The 20,599-nt window shown below is 47.4% G+C and overlaps 2 protein-coding genes across 2 annotated transcripts in view; one reads left to right on the forward strand and one right to left on the reverse strand.

The window, feature by feature from the left end:
- Positions 1-20,599, forward strand: part of LOC144269822 (scavenger receptor cysteine-rich type 1 protein M130-like) — a 547,202-nt gene that overhangs the window by 76,368 nt on the left and 450,235 nt on the right. The window lies entirely within an intron of this gene.
- LOC144258004 (scavenger receptor cysteine-rich type 1 protein M130-like) overlaps positions 1-20,599 on the reverse strand; it is a 73,508-nt gene that overhangs the window by 4,258 nt on the left and 48,651 nt on the right. The window contains 5 exon segments of the mRNA XM_077806305.1: positions 426-521; positions 7,258-7,395; positions 9,055-9,120; positions 12,106-12,420; positions 13,402-13,716. Coding sequence (XP_077662431.1) covers positions 426-521; positions 7,258-7,395; positions 9,055-9,120; positions 12,106-12,420; positions 13,402-13,716 — 930 coding nt within the window.

Genomic DNA, 20,599 nt, shown 5'->3' on the forward strand with positions numbered 1-20,599 from the left:
GTGACCAACCCCCACCATTAGCAGAGAGGAGAATGTGGATCTCAGAAGTAGCCTCAGGGAGAAGCACTGACCATGCTCAGAGTGCCCCACAATGTGCTAAACTGAGAGCAGCATCTTCCCCCCTGATTGACATTCAGTCAAAATGACGAGAACAGTCATCTTCCTGACCCATAACTAATTACCCCCTACGGCTGCAGGATGTACAGATGGGCCTGACTGTCCTCAGAATGGGGCTAGCAGAGTCTGCTAGGGAGGAAACTCATTCATCTCAGTCCAGTAACTGGCTGGTCTCTTCACAGACCCAGCATCTCCAGCCATCCAGGACTCACAGGCTTGAAGGCTGCAGAGATTTAGCTCTAAGTCAGAGCTTTAGAAGGCAGAGTGCATTAGAGATTTTTTCCCTGTTAGGAATGACACACACAGACCTGAGCGATCAAACATTTCCTGCTTCTTTCTCATCAGGTTATAATCGATCTCCTCGTACACGGCCTCAGAGAAAGGGTCCAAGGATCTTCTGGAGCCTGAAAACAAAGGGCACGGTTTGCACAGGCTCAGAGAAGCTAGGGATGGGAAACCCTATGAGATCATCCAGCCCCTGCCCCCAACTCCAGTGCAGGACTGGTTCCTACAGCACATTCCCACTGCTCTGTCCAGCTTAGATTTCAGCATCCCAGGTGATGAGGACCATGTCCCTGTCATGTTTGTTCTATTGGCTATTTCACGGTCATTAAGTTTATCTTGATATTCAACCTTAATGGTCCCTTCATAAATGTATCCTATTACTCCTACTACCACCCAAAATCATTCCTCTCCTATCCTGGTGCTCACACCTATGGGCAAAATAGTACTTGTATATGTACTGCCTAGAGACTGTGTGGGGAATAATTAGCTAATATTTGTGCGGTGCTTTAAAAATGGAAAGTACTAGCTACCTATCTTTTTAGGTGACGAATTTGAGGAACTGTCCCAGATTGAGATGTCATGAGAGGAAGTTTTGGAAGAAATTGATGAACTAAACAGTAATAAGTCACCAGGACCAGATGATATTCACCCAAGAGCTCTGAAGGAACTCAAATGTGAAATTGTACAACTACTAACTGTAGTCTGTAACCTATCATTTAAATCAGTTTCTGTACCAGAAGACTGGAGGATAGCTAATGTGATGCCAATTTTTTAAAAAGGCTCCAGAAGCGATCCCAGCAATTACAGGCCAATAACCCAAACTACAGAACCAGGCAAATTAGTTTAAACTACCGTAAAAAATAGAATGATCAGACACATAGATGAACATGATTTGTTGGAGAAGAGTCAACATGGTTGTTGTCAAGGGAAATCGTGCCTCACCAATCCTCTAGGATTCTCTGAGGGGGTCAACAAGCATGTGGACGAGGGGGATCCAGTGGATACAGTGTACTTAGATTTTCAGAAAGCCTTTGACAAGGTCCCTCACCAAAGGCTCTTAAGAAAAGTAATCTGTCATGGGATAAGGGGGAAGGTCCTCTCATGGATCAGTAACTAGGTAAAAGATAGGGAAAAAAGGAGAAGAAATAAAGGGTCAGTTTTCAGAACAGAGAGAGGTAAATAGTGGTGACTCCCAGGGGTCTCTACTGGGACCAGTGCTGATCAACATATTCATAAATGCTCTGGAAAAAGGGGTAAACAGGGAGGTGGCAAAATTTGCCGATGATACAAAACTACTCAAGGTAGTTAAATCCAAAGGAGACTGCGAAAAATACACTGGGGTCTCATAAAACTGCGTGACTGGGCAACACAATGGCAGATGAAATTCAATGTTGATAAATGCAACATCTTGAATACTGCATGTAGATGTGGTCACCCCATCTCAAAAAAGATATATTGAAATTGAAAAAGGTTCAGAAAAGGGCAACAAAAATGGTTAGGGGTATGGAACAGCTGCCATATGAGGAGAGATTAATAAAACTGGGACTTTTCAGCTTGGAAAAGAGGTGATTAAGGGGGGATATTAAACTATAAAATCGTGACTGGTGTGGAGAGAGTAAATAAGGAAGTGTTATTTACTCCTTCTCATAACACAAGAACTGGGGGTCACCAAATGAAATTAATAGGCAGCAGGGTTCAAACAAACAAAAGGAAGTATTTCTTCACACAACACACAGTCAATGCCTGTGGAACTCTTTCCCAGAGGATGTTGTGAAGGACAAGAGTATAACAGGGTTCAAAAAAGAACTAGATAAATTCATGGAGGATAGGTCCATCAATGGCTATTAGCCAGGACGGGCAGGGATGGTGTCCTTAGCCTCTGTTTGCCAGAAGCTGGGAATGGGCGACAGGAGATGTATCACTTGATGATTACCTGTTCTGTTCATTCCCTCTGAAGTGCCAGGCATTGGCCACTGTTGGAAGACAGGATACTGGGCTAGATGGACTTTTGGTCTGACCCACGATGGCTGTTCTTATATAAGGGTAAATCTACACTGCAATCTGGAGGAGTGATTGCAGCACGCATAAACACATCTGAGCTGGCTTTGATCGAGCTAGCCACGTAGCTGTGTCAGCACACGCAGCAGCACAGGCTAACCTGCCGTGTACAGCCTCGCCTAGGATCCTGGGTGCACACTCCAGTGGCTAGCCCACGTCACAGCCATGCTGACGCAACTACACTGCTGTTGTTATGCCAGCTAGCTTTCACCGAGCTAGGTAAAAGCTAGCTTGGGTATTTCTACATGTGCTGCGATCACACCTCTCACTGCAGTGTAGATATGCCCTAAATGCCTAGTAGAACTGTCTGATCTCTTTGGCCATTATCACCCAAGCTCTTTTGCAGCATTTCTCCTTCCTGGTACCCTCCCTCCTGCTGTATCTCTCTATTCCGGATCTTTCCCTCACATGGATTTTCTTGTACTTTTCTAAATGGAATCTCAACATGTTATTTTTTCTAGGAATACTTGAAGTCTCTTTGTATTATTTTGTCCAGTGAGGCGGAGTGACCTCCCTCCCCACTTTAGAGTGAGGGACCACTACATTCCCTGTGGTGGGCAGAGCCAAACCTGCCCTGCCCCCGTCGCCGGAATTACCAGGGCAGGACAGGAAGTATAAAGGGAGGGCCTTGCATCTCATTGGAATGGGAGCCAGGGAAGGAGACAGAAGTCTCCAGCCTGCTGCAGAATTCTGGAGCTAGACCTGCACCGGACAGCATCGTGTCCCCAACGGAGACCGACCCTGCAGAGAAATTGCTGGCACTGCCATCGGCCAAGTACCCCAACGAGACCAAGGACCTGGGCACTATGGAACCCCTCACCCAGATGCTGGTAGGAAGTAGACCAAGGAAACTGGACTTTGGTCCCGTTACACTGTCAAAACCCGAGTCAACATGTTTTAGCTGGATCCCTGCTGATCCAGTGGCGGAACAGTCTGCCAGTGTTTGGGCCCCGGGCTGGGACGCAGTGGAGTAAGGTGCACCAAGGTCCCCCCATCCCCTGCTGCCAATCCCATCCCTGGGGTGGCAGCCTCCCCACGTTAGGCCAAGAGGTCTGCTGTCGGCCAGAGCCAGGTCATCAAAACTGTCTGTTTGGTGCTCTGCCCTGCCTCAGGGCCTGAATCCCTAGACTGTTTGGTGCTCCCTGCTCTTCCCCACCCAAAGAGCCAGAGCCCCAGACTGTGTCTTTGCTGGCTGCCTTAGCCGAGAGGCTTAGGCAAAACCTGCTTCCCACTCTGCCCTGCCCAGAGGGCCAGAGCTTCCCTTATAAACCATGAACTGCCGGCTGTCCCAGCCAGGATGCTGAGGATTAAAAACTGTTTATACTCCACCCCGCCTAGAATGCCAGGGCTCTAGACTCTTGATAGGTGGCAGCTCTGACAGGAGGCTGCCAACTCTAGACTGCTTACAGATCAGCCCAGCAAGTGGGACCCGAGCCTGAGTGCTGCTGCCTGACATAGTGAGAGGGAGCGGGCTCCCTCTCCACTTGAGAGCAAGGGACCACTGCATTTCCCCTTTGTATTATTTCTCTGTCGTCCCCACTAGTTTCAACTCCTCCCAATGTAGTGTCATCTGCAAGTGTCACTGCTGTGCTGTTCATTTCCATGGCCAGATCACAGCTAAAGATATTAGATATGACAGGACTTAAGATGGTCCCTGGATCCCCCACAAAGCTCTCCCTGACATGCACACCTTGTGCAGGTTACAGGGCTGCTACAAGCAGGCCAGATTTCTGTACCAGACATGCACTGGCTACAGAGCTTCTGTGCAAGAGAGGTACACACCAGATGTGTTCACCGTAAGATACCTTAATACTCCGACAGGTATGGCTGAAGTTAGTTTAAACAAGGTATGTTACACACAGTGTCACCTAGTGGCTGAATAGTATAATACAGTTTAACCTTCCATTACGTCTCTCCCTTTGCGTTCTACATTCCTACCATTTACAACATTTACGTTATCATGGTATCTTTATAGTTGAGCACAGATCAGTCTATTAAGTGTCTCTTGTTAGTATATAGGTCTGTCTTTTAGCCTAGGATAAAATTTTGGGTTTGACTTTTGATACTTTTATATCCTCCTTATGAATATGTATGAACAAAGAATGAAAACACTGTGTGTTGCTTCCAGATGGGGTTTATAGCACAATGAAAAGGAATAAGGAAAAGAGTTAAAGTGTTGCTGGGAATGGTGGGAGTTTAATATACAAGCATATACTTGAAGACTGCCTCGACCCTTATCTAAAGGCAAGGTCAAGCAACCAGACGGGAAGGGCAGGCGGGAGGGTGGGCAAACATAAGAAACACTAAAAAGCCAGAGAAAAGGTGACCCTGGCTGAAATATAACCTTACTCCTTACCCCACCCGAAGGGTACAAAAGAGGTAGTACCAAAGTCCCCATACTACGATCCTCCAAAACGGAACATGACCATAAATTGTAAGGGGTGGGACCAAGGGATATAATTAAACCTGCTAAGAAAAAGAAGGTGGGAAAAAGGACAGGGAAAACTCTGTGGCATACAGAGCTATGGATATGCTTGCCTGATTAAACCCACTAAACATTGCATTGCCTGCACTTGGACTATGGTCTTCTGCTTTCTGATTGCATGATAAGAACCAAGAGAGGGGCAAGGGAAAAAGTCCTAACATCGCTCAGTGGTACTAGTTTTCTAATTACCCAACCCAAACACGTAACAACTTGGTCATCTGGCTTTCCGTCAGTAGCAATGACTGCCTGAGGCCTGTTTGGAATCTCTGAGTTTTCTTCCTCTTGTTCTGCATCTGCCATCTGTAGAGTTTGCTCTGTTGATTGTTCTTCCTGAAGTACACTGCATGCTCCAGCATTTTATCTTGAGTTTATTTGTACTGGGTCTCCTTTCAAATATCCATCTTTCTAGTTCTTCCGCTTTTCTCATGAGGCCCATCATGGCTGCCACACTGAGGTGGAGAATGCTGTTGGTCTTTGATCACATGCACTCTGAATGAGAAGTTTTTCTCTTTGAAAGAGATTTCTGTGGTGAACTGTCCCATGCAAATCAGAATGCCTCCAGTCTTAGTCAGAGCTGTGGCAGGTAACTTCATCTCTGGGAGGGGTTGAAGGTGATTGTAAGGCCCTTCTGAGATGACTGTTACATCTGCTCCTAAGTCCATTTTAAAGTCCATAGTGTTTCTCTGAATGATCAGTTTCACTCTCCAGGCAGGCTCTGTATCTTCACACAGGATAGATCCAAGACACAATAGCTCTTCATTGTCTGTCTGGAATATGAATCAATTCCCTGACTGTGTTCATGTGGAAAACAACTGCAAAACGTCCATGTTTCGTGCATTTAATATATCCTGAATGTTTGAGTGGAATTTGTTCCTCTTAGCCAGGGAGTTCTCCCTCATTACCTCACCAGTTTTATGGTTTTAACTTGTTTCATTCAGGCTGTGTTTGTTAACAGCTTCTAATCCATTTGAACAGCAGTTTGTAGGGTGAAGTCTGTTTTGAATTGTAGCTCCTGTGAAGGATATTTATCTGTTAACCCAATAACCAGCCTCTCTCTGATGTTTTCATGTTTGCTGTTCCTGAATCACAGTTTTCAGCCAAGGCATGCAGAGCTCTTATAAACTATTCAACATTTTCCCCTAGTCCTTAAATTCTCTGGTGAAAACATGCCCTTTCATAAACCACATTTCTCTGAGGGTACAGTAGAACCTCAGAATTACAAACACATTTGAATAGAGGTTGTTCATAACTCTGAAACATTCATAACTCGGAACAAAATGTTACGGTTGTTCTTTCAAAAGTTTACAACTGAACATTGACTTAATACAGCTTTGACACTTTATTATGCAGAAGAAAAATGCTGCTTTTAACCATCTTAGTTTAAATGAAACAAACACAGAAACAGTTTCTTTACCTTGTCAAATCTTTTTTTAACCTTTCCCTTTAATGTTTTTAGTCATTTACATTTAAGACACTACTGTACTGTATTTCCTTTTTTTTTCTTTCTTTCTTTTTTTGGTGTCTGGTGCTGCCGGGTTGTATACTTCCAGTTCCAAATGAGGAGTGTGGTTCACTGGTCAGTTCTGTAACTTTGAGGTTCCAGTGTATAAAGTATGCATCAAAAAAAGCCAGAACCCTTTCACAGTCATCTTTGTGCCAGTCTTCAGGAAAATCAAAGGATTGAAAGAAATGCTCTGCTTGCTTCCAAATAGCACAAGGTAAACACCATGCCTGTATAGCTTCAGTTTCCTTATGGAGTTTTGTAGCAATCTGAAATCTTGCAAAATGCTGCTTCTAGTCTGTCAATTGTGAAGGTTTGTCAAAGCTGAAGTTCTCTGGTCAACGAAGAGGGAGATGTTGATGAAACCCTGCAACTTGTGTTGCTTTTTTTTCCTGTCTCCATCCTGCATTGCTCCTCCTTCTGTCTGCAACTTCTGTTGCTCTCTTCCTTCTGTTTTTCTTCTCCTCTGGCACTGCTTAACTTAGGGCACCATGTCACATACACCTTGGACATGGTAGGTGGCAAGGCTGCTATAAGCAGGTCAGGCTTCTGTATCAGATATGGACTGCCTACAGAGCTTCCTTTCCGGAGAGATACTCAACAGATGTATTCACAATAAGATCCCTTAATGCTCTGCCAGGCATGGCTGAGGTTCGCGAATGTAAGTTGTTACATGCAACACCATTTCGTGGCTGAACAGTATAATACAATTTAACCTTCCACTACACTGCCAACGCCCCACCCCCCATTAGGCACAGCTCCACCTGCTATTTCAGAGGCATTTCACACAGTGACACCAAGCAGGACCCACCTCTGCGCTCTGCCCTGGCACTTCGCACCTGCGCCCCCAGAATGATTAAGACCAGGCAGAGCAGGGCTCCCAGGATAATGCAGATGACCATGGGCACCGTGACTCTTCCACTGTCGGTCAGAGGGCGGCGCGGGGGAGCTGGATGGAAATGAACATGGAAGAGGGAGAGATTATCCTGTGAGAATCCGGGGGGCCCAGGGATCTCCCCAGTCACTCATTGCAGGGCCCAGGACAGCAGGGTAACGGGCTGGGACACAGTCTGTGTGCCATGGGGGCAGCTCACAGGCTGCAGTTTAAATCATGGGCCCTGCCCTGTCAGCTGGAGCCAGCAGACAGGAATTCTCTGGCTCAGCATGGCCTGCAGCTCCCACCCAGGTGTGATTCACCCCTAGATTTCACAGGGCATGTGTAAGGGGACTGTTGGCCCCTTACTAAAACTCGGTGGGGGTGTTTCGGTTGGCTAGCTCCCATGACCAGAAGGAAGGGGAAGGGTTGATAGGAAAGCAGGACCCTGAGACTGACAGTCCCCAGGAACAATGGGGAGAGGCCAATGCCCCAAGTCAGCCTGACTGACAGGGCAGGCAGGCTAATCAGGGAGTCAGGACAAGTCAGACAGTCAAGGTGGGTCCTGTCCTCCCTGTGAGCTGGATTGCCTGGGTCAGACAGAGTGGGGCCGAGCTACGGAGAGAGCAGGGGCCTGAGCTGAGCTGCGGAGCAGAGCCGCACCAGATCCAGAGAGAACCAGAGCAGCAGCCCCGGGGAGCAGTTCAGTGCTGGGAGCAGAGTCACAGGAGACCTGTGCTGGGAGCAGAGCTGCAGCAACCAGATCCGGAGGGGCCGGAAAAAGCAGCCTAGGGAGCTGGAGGCAGAGCAGCAGCAGCGCTGAGGCAGAGGGGAGCAGGAGCAGGAGAAGGAGCAGGAGCTGGAGCTGGAGCTGGGGCTGGGGCTGGAGCTGGAGCAGTCTGAAGCCAGGCGCGGTGAGGAGCTGAGGAGAGCGAGGGGGACCCTGGGCAGCGGGCCCAGAGCAGGGAGACGCCCCCAGCCAAGAGGCCTGGCAGGCCAGACTTGGAGGGGGATCGTAACCCCGACTGGGCGGGGACGATGCTGGGAAGAAGGGTCCTGCCACCTTCTGCCTGAAGGCGTATGACCACCCCCAGAGCAAGCGTCCGACCCGCAGTATCCCTGCAGCACAGCCAGGCCCTGGGCAGGAGGCCTGGGACGTGTGAGGAACAGACTGAACTTCCCTTACAGTCCAGAGACGCTGGTTGTGACGTCCCCGTGCCACAGAGCAGGGTGACGTGTTTTCCTTTAACCTTTCCCACTTTTTTCTTATTTTTTAAAATCGATTGCTGTTTAATACACTGTATTTCCTTTGAACTGCATGTAATGATCAGTGGGTCAGGGAAGCATCCAGTGCAGAGAGAGCATCTGGGAGTGGGGACACCTTAGCCCCTGCCCTAAGTGACCACGACAGGGTTGGGGGTCGACCCCCCAGGAATCCTGGGCCCAGCCCTGTCGGGGTTACGAGGACTCTGCCAGACAGGAGCGTGGAAGGGGAGCCCTTGACGTCAGGCAGGCCTCTGGGTAAAGGAAGGGGGAGCGAGGACTCAGATCCCTTCACTAGCCCATTTCACTGGGGTAGTGTATAAGCCAGGAAAGTTCCCCACAATAGTGGGACCATTCCCCTGCTTACTCATGGCAAGGAGCTCCTGTCCTTAGGCTACAGCTTGCAGCTCATCCTCTGTGACCCAGCACCAGGTAAATTTTAACTCTTGATGGGAGCGGGGGATGTTTTACCTGTTCTACTCAGTGATGCTGTCGTCTCTGTCACACCTGCAAAGGGAAAGGGAGGAGAGTTGGAGTCTGGAGCGAGGGGGAGCTGATGTGTTGGTCACTGGGTAGCGTCCCCCTCAGATCTCCAGACATCACTTCTACAAACTCCCTCAGAGCAGCACAGGGTCTGTCTGTTAGTGATTTAGGGCCCACGTCCCCCTAGTCTGACTAGTAACAAACCAGCACACTGGGGTCTGTGATGGACGCAGGGGTTATGTGGGCTGATGTCTGAGCCAATATGGCCCCACAAAGCTTCCACCCCACAGCATCCATGATGCTTCTGCACACAGGAGAAAGGAGGGCCTGGCCTGTGACCAAGGGCGGGCAGGTAATTGGACCCATCCTCCTTCCAGAAAATTACAGCATGTAGCAGAAACATCTCCTGTCACTCACCTGAGCAATTCACTGCAACATCTTCCTTGTGACCACAGTTGCTCTCACCCCAGGGCTTAGCAGGACAGTCCCAGAGAGATGACTCCGTCCCTCTGCAATTCAGCGTTTCTACCCAGATGGGACCAGTCCCCTCACCGAATGCAGCCTCGCCTGGGACTGGTACAGCAGATCCACAGCCCAGTTGTTTACACACAACGTTAGCATCCGCCATATCCCAGGAGTCATCACAAACTGTTCCCCAGGAGCCACGGTACCAAACCTCCACTCTCCCCGAGCATCTGTCCTCTCCTCCCACGACGCGTAACTTCTCCTGGTCTGGAAATGCAGAAAACGTATGTGTTACTGGGACAGCTGGGAAAGTCCTTCGGGACCAAGAGGGAGACAGTGAGAAGCAGAGATACCTGTGCAGCTTGTCGAGTTCGGGCAGTCGGCAAACAGGGTCTGAGGTGGTTTCTCTTTTTCTCCTATGCAGAGAAAATGATTAAGTGAACGGACCAAGAAGAGTGTATGATGTAGGAGAGAGTAGGGCTTATCTGTATATTAAACCCCTAAATTTCAGCAATTTTATAAACTTAAATCTAAAATCTATTTTGTTTCATAGCTAATGGATTCGTTCCTCAGTGGATTCTCTGGATGTTGAAATCTTTATTCAGCTCGCTGCTGGTGTGTGCGCGTTTGTGGGTATCTGAGTCTGTTCCATCCACCCTGTGTAGAGCTGCTCTTGACCCTGTTTGAAGGTAAACAGATCTGTCAGCTGAAACACACCCACATCATTGTGAGGATCCAGAGACAAGAAATGGTGGTATTAGAATTGAGGACTGTACTTATTGGGTTATGGGAAGTGGGCACCCGCTCCAGCCCTGAAGGGGTTGGAAAAGCCCTGCAGAGGGCTGGGGAAGGAAGTAAAACCCCAGCTGACTGGGGGAAGTGGCGGCACCTGGGGACCACGCCCCAATCAGGGCCCAGCTGGCTCTCTAAAGGCAGTGAGCCAGAAGCTGAGAGAGAGCACTCTCTAGGTTCCTTTAGCTCTGAGATGGAGGGACCTGGCTGCAAAGACCTGAATAGAGGACCTAGTTTGGAGCAGGATTGGGGAAAGGTCAAGGGAGCTGGGGAGCTCCAGCCGAGGAAAGCCCCAGGCAGTGGGCCTGGTAAGGTCTATTAGGTACGGGGGTTTCAGGGGCAGCCACGGGTAGGCAGCAGGTCCAAACCCAACCTTGCCGGTGATGAGTGGCTCATACTGCAGTCTGCCCCAGGGTGCAGGGACTAGCTGGTGAGTAGCAGGAGCCTACGACTGAGGTGAGGTAGGGATAGTGGGTGAGGGGGCTTCCCTGGGAGGGGGATACCCAGAACTGTGGGGTACCGCCAGGGGGCAGCACCCAGTGAAAGGGGCACCAGGGTCCTGGGAGGGACACGGGAGCCAGCAGCAAGGCGAGACACCAGCCTGAAGAGGACACTCTGGCGGCTGGAACTCTAAATCCCAAGGACAACCAGCAGCGGGCGCCCCTGGTGAGTCTGCGCCCCGGTTACAAGGACTCAATGAGACTTTAGATCTGAAACAGACGCTCACCTACACGCACAGACCCACTTTTTGGGAATTCTGATCCTGACCCAGATTTCACAGCCTGGGTGTCAGGAAGCAGGGGCTGCAGCAGAGCTAGTCTCCAGGCTACTTAACGAGCGCAGCTGGACTGTATCAGGCTGCCTGACTGGTCATACTGCCTGATTGGTCAGCAGTCCAGCTCTTGAGTCCAGCAGCCACACCAGCATTCAGCAACTGCTCAGAGCATTTCCCACAGCTAAGATATCTCATTTTCCTGTCTTGTTCACAGTCTTGCTGTTGCCTTGACCCCAGACTTACCCCTTGCCTTGCTCCAGGTAACCTGGTCCTGACCCTGAGCTCTGATTTCTGCCTTTGGCTCTGGCCTCTGGCTCTGACCCTTGGCTCCAATTTCTGGCTACCAGCTCCTGCTCTAATCACTGGATATGACTCCTGCTCCAACCACTCAGCATGACCACTCACGTCCTGTTCACTGACCTTGGGCCCATCTCTGATTGTTCATCCCAAAAGTACAGCCACAGAGATTCCCAAATGATGCTTGCTAATGGGAGACATTTGCAGTGGTGCTGGAACAATTTTTACAGTTGGGGTGCTGAAAGTCCGGTCCCCAAACTTTTTACCTTGCCCCTTCTTACCCTGTCTGTGCACCCTCTCCCCCGAGTTGAGGCCAGGACTGGGCTGTGGATCGGGGTAAGGTGACTCAGGCTGGGACCACACCTTGTGGGGCTAGTAGCGGGACCCCGTGTCTGGGACCAGCAGTGGAGCGCGGGGCCTGTAGCAAGGACCCCACGCAAACTGATTAACCCCTTGCACCCCAAGTTCCCATGCCTATGGGCATTAGTAGGCTCTCACTAGATGATTGCACTGTGTAACACACAGCTTGTATGAATAACTCCCATTTTGTTTTCCAGGTGCTGTATTGAGAATTGACAATGAAAATATGTCTGTCACTACTGTGAATGTAAAACTGTCTGTACTGAAAAGTAAATACATTCAAAATTTCTATCACACCCTTTCAATGAGTAAAAGATGGAGTGGGTGTGTGCACAGAGTTTCAGAATTACCACTGCAAGAAATATGGGTCTCTTCTGCTCGGTTATCACAGGAGTGCTGTTTCCATATGCCTGATGGGCACTGCCAAAGGGACCTGTGCTGCTCACTGCACGCAACATGGCCCAGCCATGTGGGACCAGAACCTGCTCCATATGCCAAGTCTCTTGCAACCTGCCCTCCATCCCCACAGTTCAGCTGTTTGCAGACAATTGCTGGGGTGACTCCAGACATCTGATTGGAGCAAACACTGCCCCACGTCCCATTGTAGAAAAGCTCCAGCCGCCCAGCGCAATCACGGTCGCTCACCAGCCTCAAATCTGTGAATTCTAGAAGGAAGTGCACAAAAAGGGAATTTAAATCGTCTGATTCTGAAATGAACTGGAGTGAAGAGTGAAATCCCAGCGATTGCTCATCCCAAAAGTATAGCCACATCATTCTGCAGGAGCGAGTGTCAGAGAGAATCACTCTAAGAATGAGAGACTCTCGTGGACACCATGGGACTATTAGAAATATAATGGTCACCTCTGAAAAGTCACCAGTTCCCAGCAGTTACACACACAGACACCAGCAATACAGCAGTGGCTGCCCTGCCAACACTAGAGAAATGCTGCGATATCTCCAATACTCCTCGGTGGGAACCGATGGGAAATGGTGACTTTCTGATCATGACCCCAGTTGGTAGGTAGAAGAGTAGAGTGACCATATTTTCTCAAAGGGAAAACGGAACACCCCACAGGGTGCCCAAACCCAAAACCTCCCTTCCTCTCCCCCACACAGGTGGGGCCAGCCTGAGCCTACCCTACCTCCCACCTACACAGGGACAGCGTGAGGTTCCTCTTTCCCCTCAGCACGTGGGCCAGCCTGAGCCCCCCTGCCACCCACCTGTGCGGAGTCAGTGCGAGGCCCCATTCTTCCATCCTGCACACGCAGTGGCCGAAGACCCCTGCTGTCCTCCCGGGTTGGGCTAGCTTTACCACTGTCCCCCCTCCCCCCACATGTTCCTCTGCACTCCGCTAGGGGGCGCATCCCACTTTTTTGGCAAAACTGTGCATGTGTCCAATTTGCTCTTCCCAACTCGTGATCCGTTGGCAAGAGGAAACGAGAGAAATGCCCATTTTTGCCAAAACAGTCGGGACGGCCAGAGCAGGCTTAAAAAATAGTGTCCTGGCCAAAATGTGCTGTATGGACACCCTATAGAAAAGACAGTAAGGGAGAGGCTCTATCCTTCTCACTGCTCTCCTCAAATGTCTGTCCCCTCCATTAAATCCCCTGGTAACCAGGCTCACGTGAGCATTCCCAGACCAGACCTGAGCAGAGAACTCCCGCGTCCTCTTTATGTCTGCAGTTGTGCTGGCCCCAGCCCCTGGAAGGACAGTCCCAAAGATTGGATTCCTTTCCAGAGCAGTTCACGTCGTCCAGCCAGATCTGCCCGGATCCTTGCCCGTAATGAGCAGACAGAGTTGCATTGATGGCACGTCCACATCCCAGTTGTTTGCAAACGACATCGGAGTCTGACAGATCCCAGAAATCATCACAGACTGTCCCCCAGCTGCCATTGTAATAAATCTCCACTCTCCCAGCACAGCGACCTGCCCCATTCACCAGTCTGATCCGCCTGCTTCCTGCAGGGATAGATCCCAGCTGTTAATATGCAATATGATGATTATTAAATAGCTTCCATGCAAATCAGTGATGATGCTACAATGGCTGAGATATTGAAATGCTTTTTAAAATCTGTCTTTAACAAGAAACACAGAAAAGGAGAAAAGCTGAGTAAGGAAATGAGGAATACTTTTTACAGAGCACTATTGATAAACAGCATGTGAAAGTAAGGGCCTAATTCTGAATTCCATACTCATCGGAGTAGTCCTTAAGGGACTCGTCACATGGGTCAGAACTATTTGTGAGACTAAGCATTAGCGGAAACAGCCCTTACTCAAATTCTTGAATATTCTCAAACAACTCTTAAATGATAAGCATCAAGGTGTTCAAGGAATTATTAGGCAATTAATTTACCCAAAACCAAATATTCTTTTCAGTTGTTACAGAATGGGGAGGGGGTGACACTGACTGACCAGGTCATGCTAGAGTGTAGTTAGATCAGTTCACTTGTGTAGATTAAAGTAATGGTTAGATGTATATGTGTGTATTCAGACATTTAAACTTTATGAAAACCAGTGGAATGTCCGCGTGTCTATTCCTGTCATAATGTAATGCCAAACATTTACATGATAAATATACGTGTAGCTAAATAACACATCAAATAAATTTTGTGAAATGCGGAGGATTTAAGGACTTTAACAGAAAATGCTAATTTCAAAGGAAATAGCCATTATGAAGAAGGTTTGAGGTCAAAAATCTAAGTGCATTTCTCACTCCCTGTCATCAAAGAAAAAGCCCCGGTGGGCCAGCCTACATTCCACCTTGGTCCTGAGGCCCGCCCAGGATATCAGTTAGCGGCTCCTTCACAGAGCCGTGAGCACGGGCATGTACTTGGTGCGGTTCACCCCTATACCTGCCCCTTTTGCGACATGAGGGAAACCCTGGCACACATATATTTGGAGTGTGCCAGGCTGCAGCCCCTATTCCGGCTCCTCACCAATATTTCATTACGTTTTTGGTTGCACTTTTCCCCTCACTTTCTTATTTATGCACTCCTTATCTGCTGCCCCACAAAGTCACAGGATCTCCTGGTCAACCTTCTTCTAGCCCTAGCTAAAATGGCCATCTATGAAGCCAGAGTGAGGAGGTTGGCCGATGGAGTCTCCTGTGACTGTGGGGCCTACTTCCGATCCTCGGTCAGTTCACGCCTCCGGACAGAGTTCCTCTGGGCGGCATCCACTGACTCCCTTGATGCCTTTGACAAGCAGTGGGCGCTGTCCGGGGTTCTCTGCTTGGTGTCCCTGTCCGGTTTCCTTCGTTTGACCCTTTGACCACACTCCTGTCCTTTTAATTTCATTAGTTGTCCCCCAGATTTATTTGGTGTCCAGGTCCTGTGGATCCCCCTCTTAGGCTGGGAGGGGATCCTTTAGCAGTGGGCGGGCTTTGCCCGCCCACTTCCCGGATCCCAGTAGGATCAAAGGAAAAGCCCACAGGGGTAGATTGTCAGCTTGCTTTCTGTGAGCTTGTTTTCTTATGTTCTTATGTGATAAGAAGATATAAATATGGATTCAAAGAAAGATCCTGTATCTCTGGACTGTTTGGATTCTAAGAGAGAAAAAGAACTTAGGATACAGAGGGACCTAGACAAATTGGAGGATTGGGCCAAAAGAAATCTGATGAGGCTCAACAAGGATAAGTGCAGGGTCCTGCACTTAGGATGGAAGAATCCAATGCACCGCTACAGACTAGGGACCGAATGGCTAGGCAGCAGTTCTGCGGAAAAGGACCTAGGGGTGACAGTGGACGAGAAGCTGGATATGAGTCAACAGTGTGCCCTTGTTGCCAAGAAGGCCAATGGCATTTTGGACTGTATAAGTAGGGGCATAGCGAGCAGATCGAGGGACGTGATCGTGCCCCTCTATTCGACATTGGTGAGGCCTCATGTGGAGTACTGTGTCCAGTTTTGGGCCACACACTACAAGAAGGATGTGGAAAAATTAGAGAGAGTCCAGCGAAGGGCAACAAAAATGATTAAGGGTCTGGAACACATGACTTATGAGGAGCGGCTGAGGGAACTGGGCTTGTTTAGTCTGCGGAAGAGAAGAATGAGGGGGGATTTGATAGCTGCTTTCAACTACCTGAGAGGTGTTTCCAAAGAGGATGGTTCTAGACTATTCTCAGTGGTAGAAGATGACAGGACAAGGAGTAATGGTCTCAAGTTACAGTGGGGGAGGTTTAGGTTGGATATTAGGAAAAACTTTTTCACTAGGAGGGTGGTGAAACCCTGGAATGCGTTACCTAGGGAGGTGGTAGAATCTCCTTCCTTAGAAGTTTTTAAGGTCAGGCTTGACAACGCCCTGGCTGGGATGATTTAATTGGGGATCGGTCCTGCTTTGAGCAGGGGGTTGGACTAGATGACCTCCTGAGGTCCCTTCCAACCCTGATATTCTATGATTCTATGAACTGAATGAGAAGACAGAGATCCCCAGAGTTATTCTGGGTAGCCCTGTGTGATGGGGTGAGCTCCCCACACTAGCCCTGTAAGAGCTGGGTTGGGCCAGGTGGGCCCAATCAGCTAATTATGCTGCAAACGGTGGAGTTTTAGGCCGGAATCAGCTGGTTAGAGAGAGTCTCACCTGTTCAGGAACAGGTGGGACCTATAAAGCTAGGAAGGTGGCTATGGGCTGGGGCTGTTGGGAAAGACTGCAGTAAGGCAGACAGCAGTCATGCCTTGGGAAGAGGGAGGAGTGTTTAGGGGCTGCAGGGAGATAGTCTGTAGTTATTCCCTGGGAGGAGGATTCTTGGGGCTGGCACACCCACAGTGAGGAGGGGAACCAGAGTATAGGAAGCAGTCATACAATCATAGAAGATTAGGGTTGGAGGCCATCTAGTCCAACGCCCTGCTCAAAGAAGGACCAACCCTAACTAAATCAGTCCAGGGAAAGAGCAGTGTGGGCAGAGGGAGGAAGCCCAGAACTGCTGAGCTGTCTCTGGACTGGATCCCAGAAAAGAGGGCAGGCCTGGGTTCCCCTACCAGCCACTGAGGGAGTGGCACCAGGGCAGCGAATGGGAAGATGGCCTAGGACTGTTGATGGACTGAATCCCATCAGGGGGAACACTGAGTGACCTAGCTGGAGGACTAAGTCACAAAGAGGATGCTGCGGGTCCTGGAGGAAGAGGCACTGCAGACCAGAGTGATGGTGTGCAAACTGTGGATGGGTCGTTGGCCTCAAGAGCTAATCCCCAGAGTGACCAGGAAGAGATGCCAGACCGGCAGTGAGTGGAGTACCTCATGACACCCTGTAAAAGACTTTGGGGAAACTGACAGTTTATTACATCACTGCCACCATTTGGAGTTACAAACTGATTTACCTGATATTATATTTTACCTGCTATAGCCTCTCAATAACCCTCATTCTTTCTTCTTAGCTAATAAACCTTTAGTTATGTACTATAGAACTGGCTGCCAGCGTTATCTTTGGAGGAAGTTCTGGGGTGACTGACTGGTCCCTTGGGACTGGGAGAAACTTGGTGTGGTGTGATATTAGGATTAAGTGACATTTTATCACAACTTTCAGTTTGTCTGGGTGGCAGGTTAAGCTGGAGAGGAGGTCTGTGACTCCATAGTGAGACTTGAATAGTGATCCTGGAGTTTGTTTGTCACTGACTTGGTGAAATCTAATGATAGAACACACCTCCAGTTTGGGGTATCTGCCCTTATTTTTTGAGTCTGCCCTGAAATAGTCTCTTACAGTGGTGAGCCACTCCAGACAGCATGACAGGCGGTACCAGAACATTAGAGAAAAGTGGTACCAATTTATTTTACAGATAAAGGGGAAGATGGGCAAATGGGCTCCATGTGTCTCCAATCAAGTCCCAGACGCTTAGGGCCCAATTCTACCCTGCTGAAATCAACGGTGAATCTCCCACTGACACAGTGGGAATGGAAATAGGCCCTTAATGTGCTGTAGTTACCCTGCAGTTGGAATGGGCATGAAAAATATCAGTGCAGTAACATACAGTGCATGATATAGGGACATAGTTAAAACATGTTACTTGTTTACCTTTACTGTGGAACCTTAATGTTAATCATATACCAGCAAAAAGAACAACAGAATTATCTTGTACAATAGTCATGTAAAACCAAGAACAATGGAAAAAAAAATCTCATCAAGGTTTCCTTTTTCCTTCTTTTCCTTTAAATGATGAAAAATTGCACAGTTATAGATTAGGACTTAACAAGGTCACATTATAACAGCAACTTTGATGTGTTTCCTAAGTGACAGAGAGTTAGATCCACAAAGGTACATAGATTCCGAACTGCCTCTTAATAAATAAATCATTACATATTTATTGAAGCAGGGACTTGACCCTCCCACATCCCAGGCGAGTGCCCGGGCCACCAGCTAGAATCAATCTCTAGCTTTTTTTTTGATTCAGTGACTGATTATTTGTACAAAGTGGAACATTTCCAGCAGGAGAGACCCACCCCAGCATAGTCTATAGTGACTAGGGCACTCCCCTGTGTTCATGTCCCTGCTCCAAATCAGGCAGAGCAGGAATTGAATGTGCATTTCCCACCTCCCAGTTGAGTGCTTTAACCACTGGGTCATGTGTAAAATGGGGAGATGAGAGAGCTGACCTGGCTTATGTGTCTAGCTCCAGGAGTGGGTTCATGACTAAGATTCCTGAGCAGAGATAGGTGCCTACCTCTGACTGTATGTCAGGGGCCTGAGGCATAGATCAATGGCAGTTTGGCATCCAAATAACTTTGTATATCTAGGCCCTACTCCCTTCCTTGGCATTTCACTGCTGACAAATTTAGGTGGTTCCCTATTCAGCTTTCTGGCTTCTGGTGCCTAACTCTCCCCATGCATTGTACGTGGAGCTGGGTGCGTGACTCATGGCTGAGGATCCCATTTGATGGCAAGGCACCTTGGAGTCAGCCCTTGCAACACCCAAGTCCCTTCGGGGATCTAGCCCAGAGCCACTATCCATGGCAGCCTTGGTCAAAACAGGTTGCATATGACTTCCTTTTCTTACTATTGTTTTCTGAGTCAAGACAGCAGGTTTTTTAAGACTTTAAAATAAAGAAGCCACTACATACACTAGAGCTGCTTGGAAAGTCGTCCTTTTCCCCACAAATATGAATGGCCGTGAATATTTTTCATGTTCTGTAAATAAATTTGCATTTTCCATAGTGCTGTCAAGTGATTAAAAAAATTAATTGGGATTAATCATTCTGTTAAACAACAATAGAATACCATTTATTTAAATATTTTGGATGTTTTCTACATTTTCAAATATATTGATTTCAATTACAGCACAGAATAGAAAGTCTACAGTGCTCACTTTATATTTATTTTTTTATTCCAAATATCTGAACTGTAAAAACCAAAATAAATGAATTTTTCAATTCACTTAATACAAGTACTGAAGTGCAATCTCTTTATTATGATAGTTGAACTTACAAATGTAGATTTATGTACAAAAAAAAATGCATTCAAAAATAAAACAATATGAAACATTAGAGCCTACAAGTCCACTCAGTCCTACTTCTTGTTCAGCCAATCGCTCGGACAAACAAGTTTGTTTACATTTGCAGGAGATAATGCTGCCAGCTTCTTATTTACAAAGTCATCTGAAAATGAGAACAGGCATTTGCCTGGCACTCTTGTAGCCAGCATCGCAAAATATTTACGTGCCAGAGTCGCTGAAGAGTCATAAGTTCCTTCATGCTTCAACCACTATTCCAGAGGACATGTGTCCAAGCTGATGACAGGTTCTGCTCAATAACAATCCAAAGCAGTGTGGACAATGCTTGTTCATTTTCATCATCTGAGTCAAATGCCACGAGCAGAAGGTTGATTTTCTTTTTTGGTGCTTCAGGTTCTGCAGTTTCCACATCAGAGTGTTACTCTTTTAAGACTTCTGAAAGCATGCTCCATACCTTGTCCCTCTCAGATTTTGGAAGGCACCTCAGATTCTTAAACCTTGGGTCGAGTGCTGTAGCTTTTATTAGAAATCTCATATTGGTACCTTCTTTGCATTTTGTCAAATCTGCAGTGAAAATGTTCTTAAAATAAACAACATGTGTTGGGTCATCATCCGAGACTGCTATAACATGAAATATATGGCAGAATGCGGGTAAAACAGAGCAGGAGACAAACAATTCTCCCCCAAGGAATTCAGTCACAAATTTAATTAACACAGTATTTTTTAACGAGCGTCATCAGTATGGAAGCATGTCCTCTGGAATGGTGACTGAAGCATGATGGGGCATATAAATATTTAGCGTATCTGGCATGTAAATACCTTGCAATGCTGTCTACAAAAGTGCCATGCAAACGCCTGTTCTCACTTTCAGGTGACATTATAAATAAGAAGCAGGCAGCATTTTCTCCAGTAAATGAAAACAAACTTGTTTCTCTTAGTGACTGGCTGAACAAAAAGTAGGACTGAGTGGACTTGTAGGCTCTAAAGTTTATATTGTTTTGTTTTTGAATGCAGTTATGTTAAAAAAAAAAATCTACATTTGTAAGTTGCAGTTTGACGATAAAGAGACTGCACTATAGTACTTGGATGAGATGAATTGAAAAATACTATTTCTTTTGTTTATCATTTTTACAGTGCAAATATTTTAATATAAATATTTATATAAAGTGAGTACTGTATACTTTCTATTCTGTATTGTAATTGAAATAAATATATTTTTAAATGTAGAAAAACATCCAAAAATATGTAATAAATTTCAATTGGTTTCTATTGTTTAACCATGCGATTAAAACTGCGATTAATCATGATTAATTGTTTTAATCTCTATTAATTTTTTGAGTTAAATATGTGAGTTAACTGTGGCTAATCGACAGCCCAAGTTTTTCAACAAAAATCTGAACATTTTCA

Source organism: Eretmochelys imbricata, chromosome 1 (assembly GCF_965152235.1).
Source record: "Eretmochelys imbricata isolate rEreImb1 chromosome 1, rEreImb1.hap1, whole genome shotgun sequence".
NCBI lineage: Eukaryota > Metazoa > Chordata > Testudines > Cheloniidae > Eretmochelys > Eretmochelys imbricata.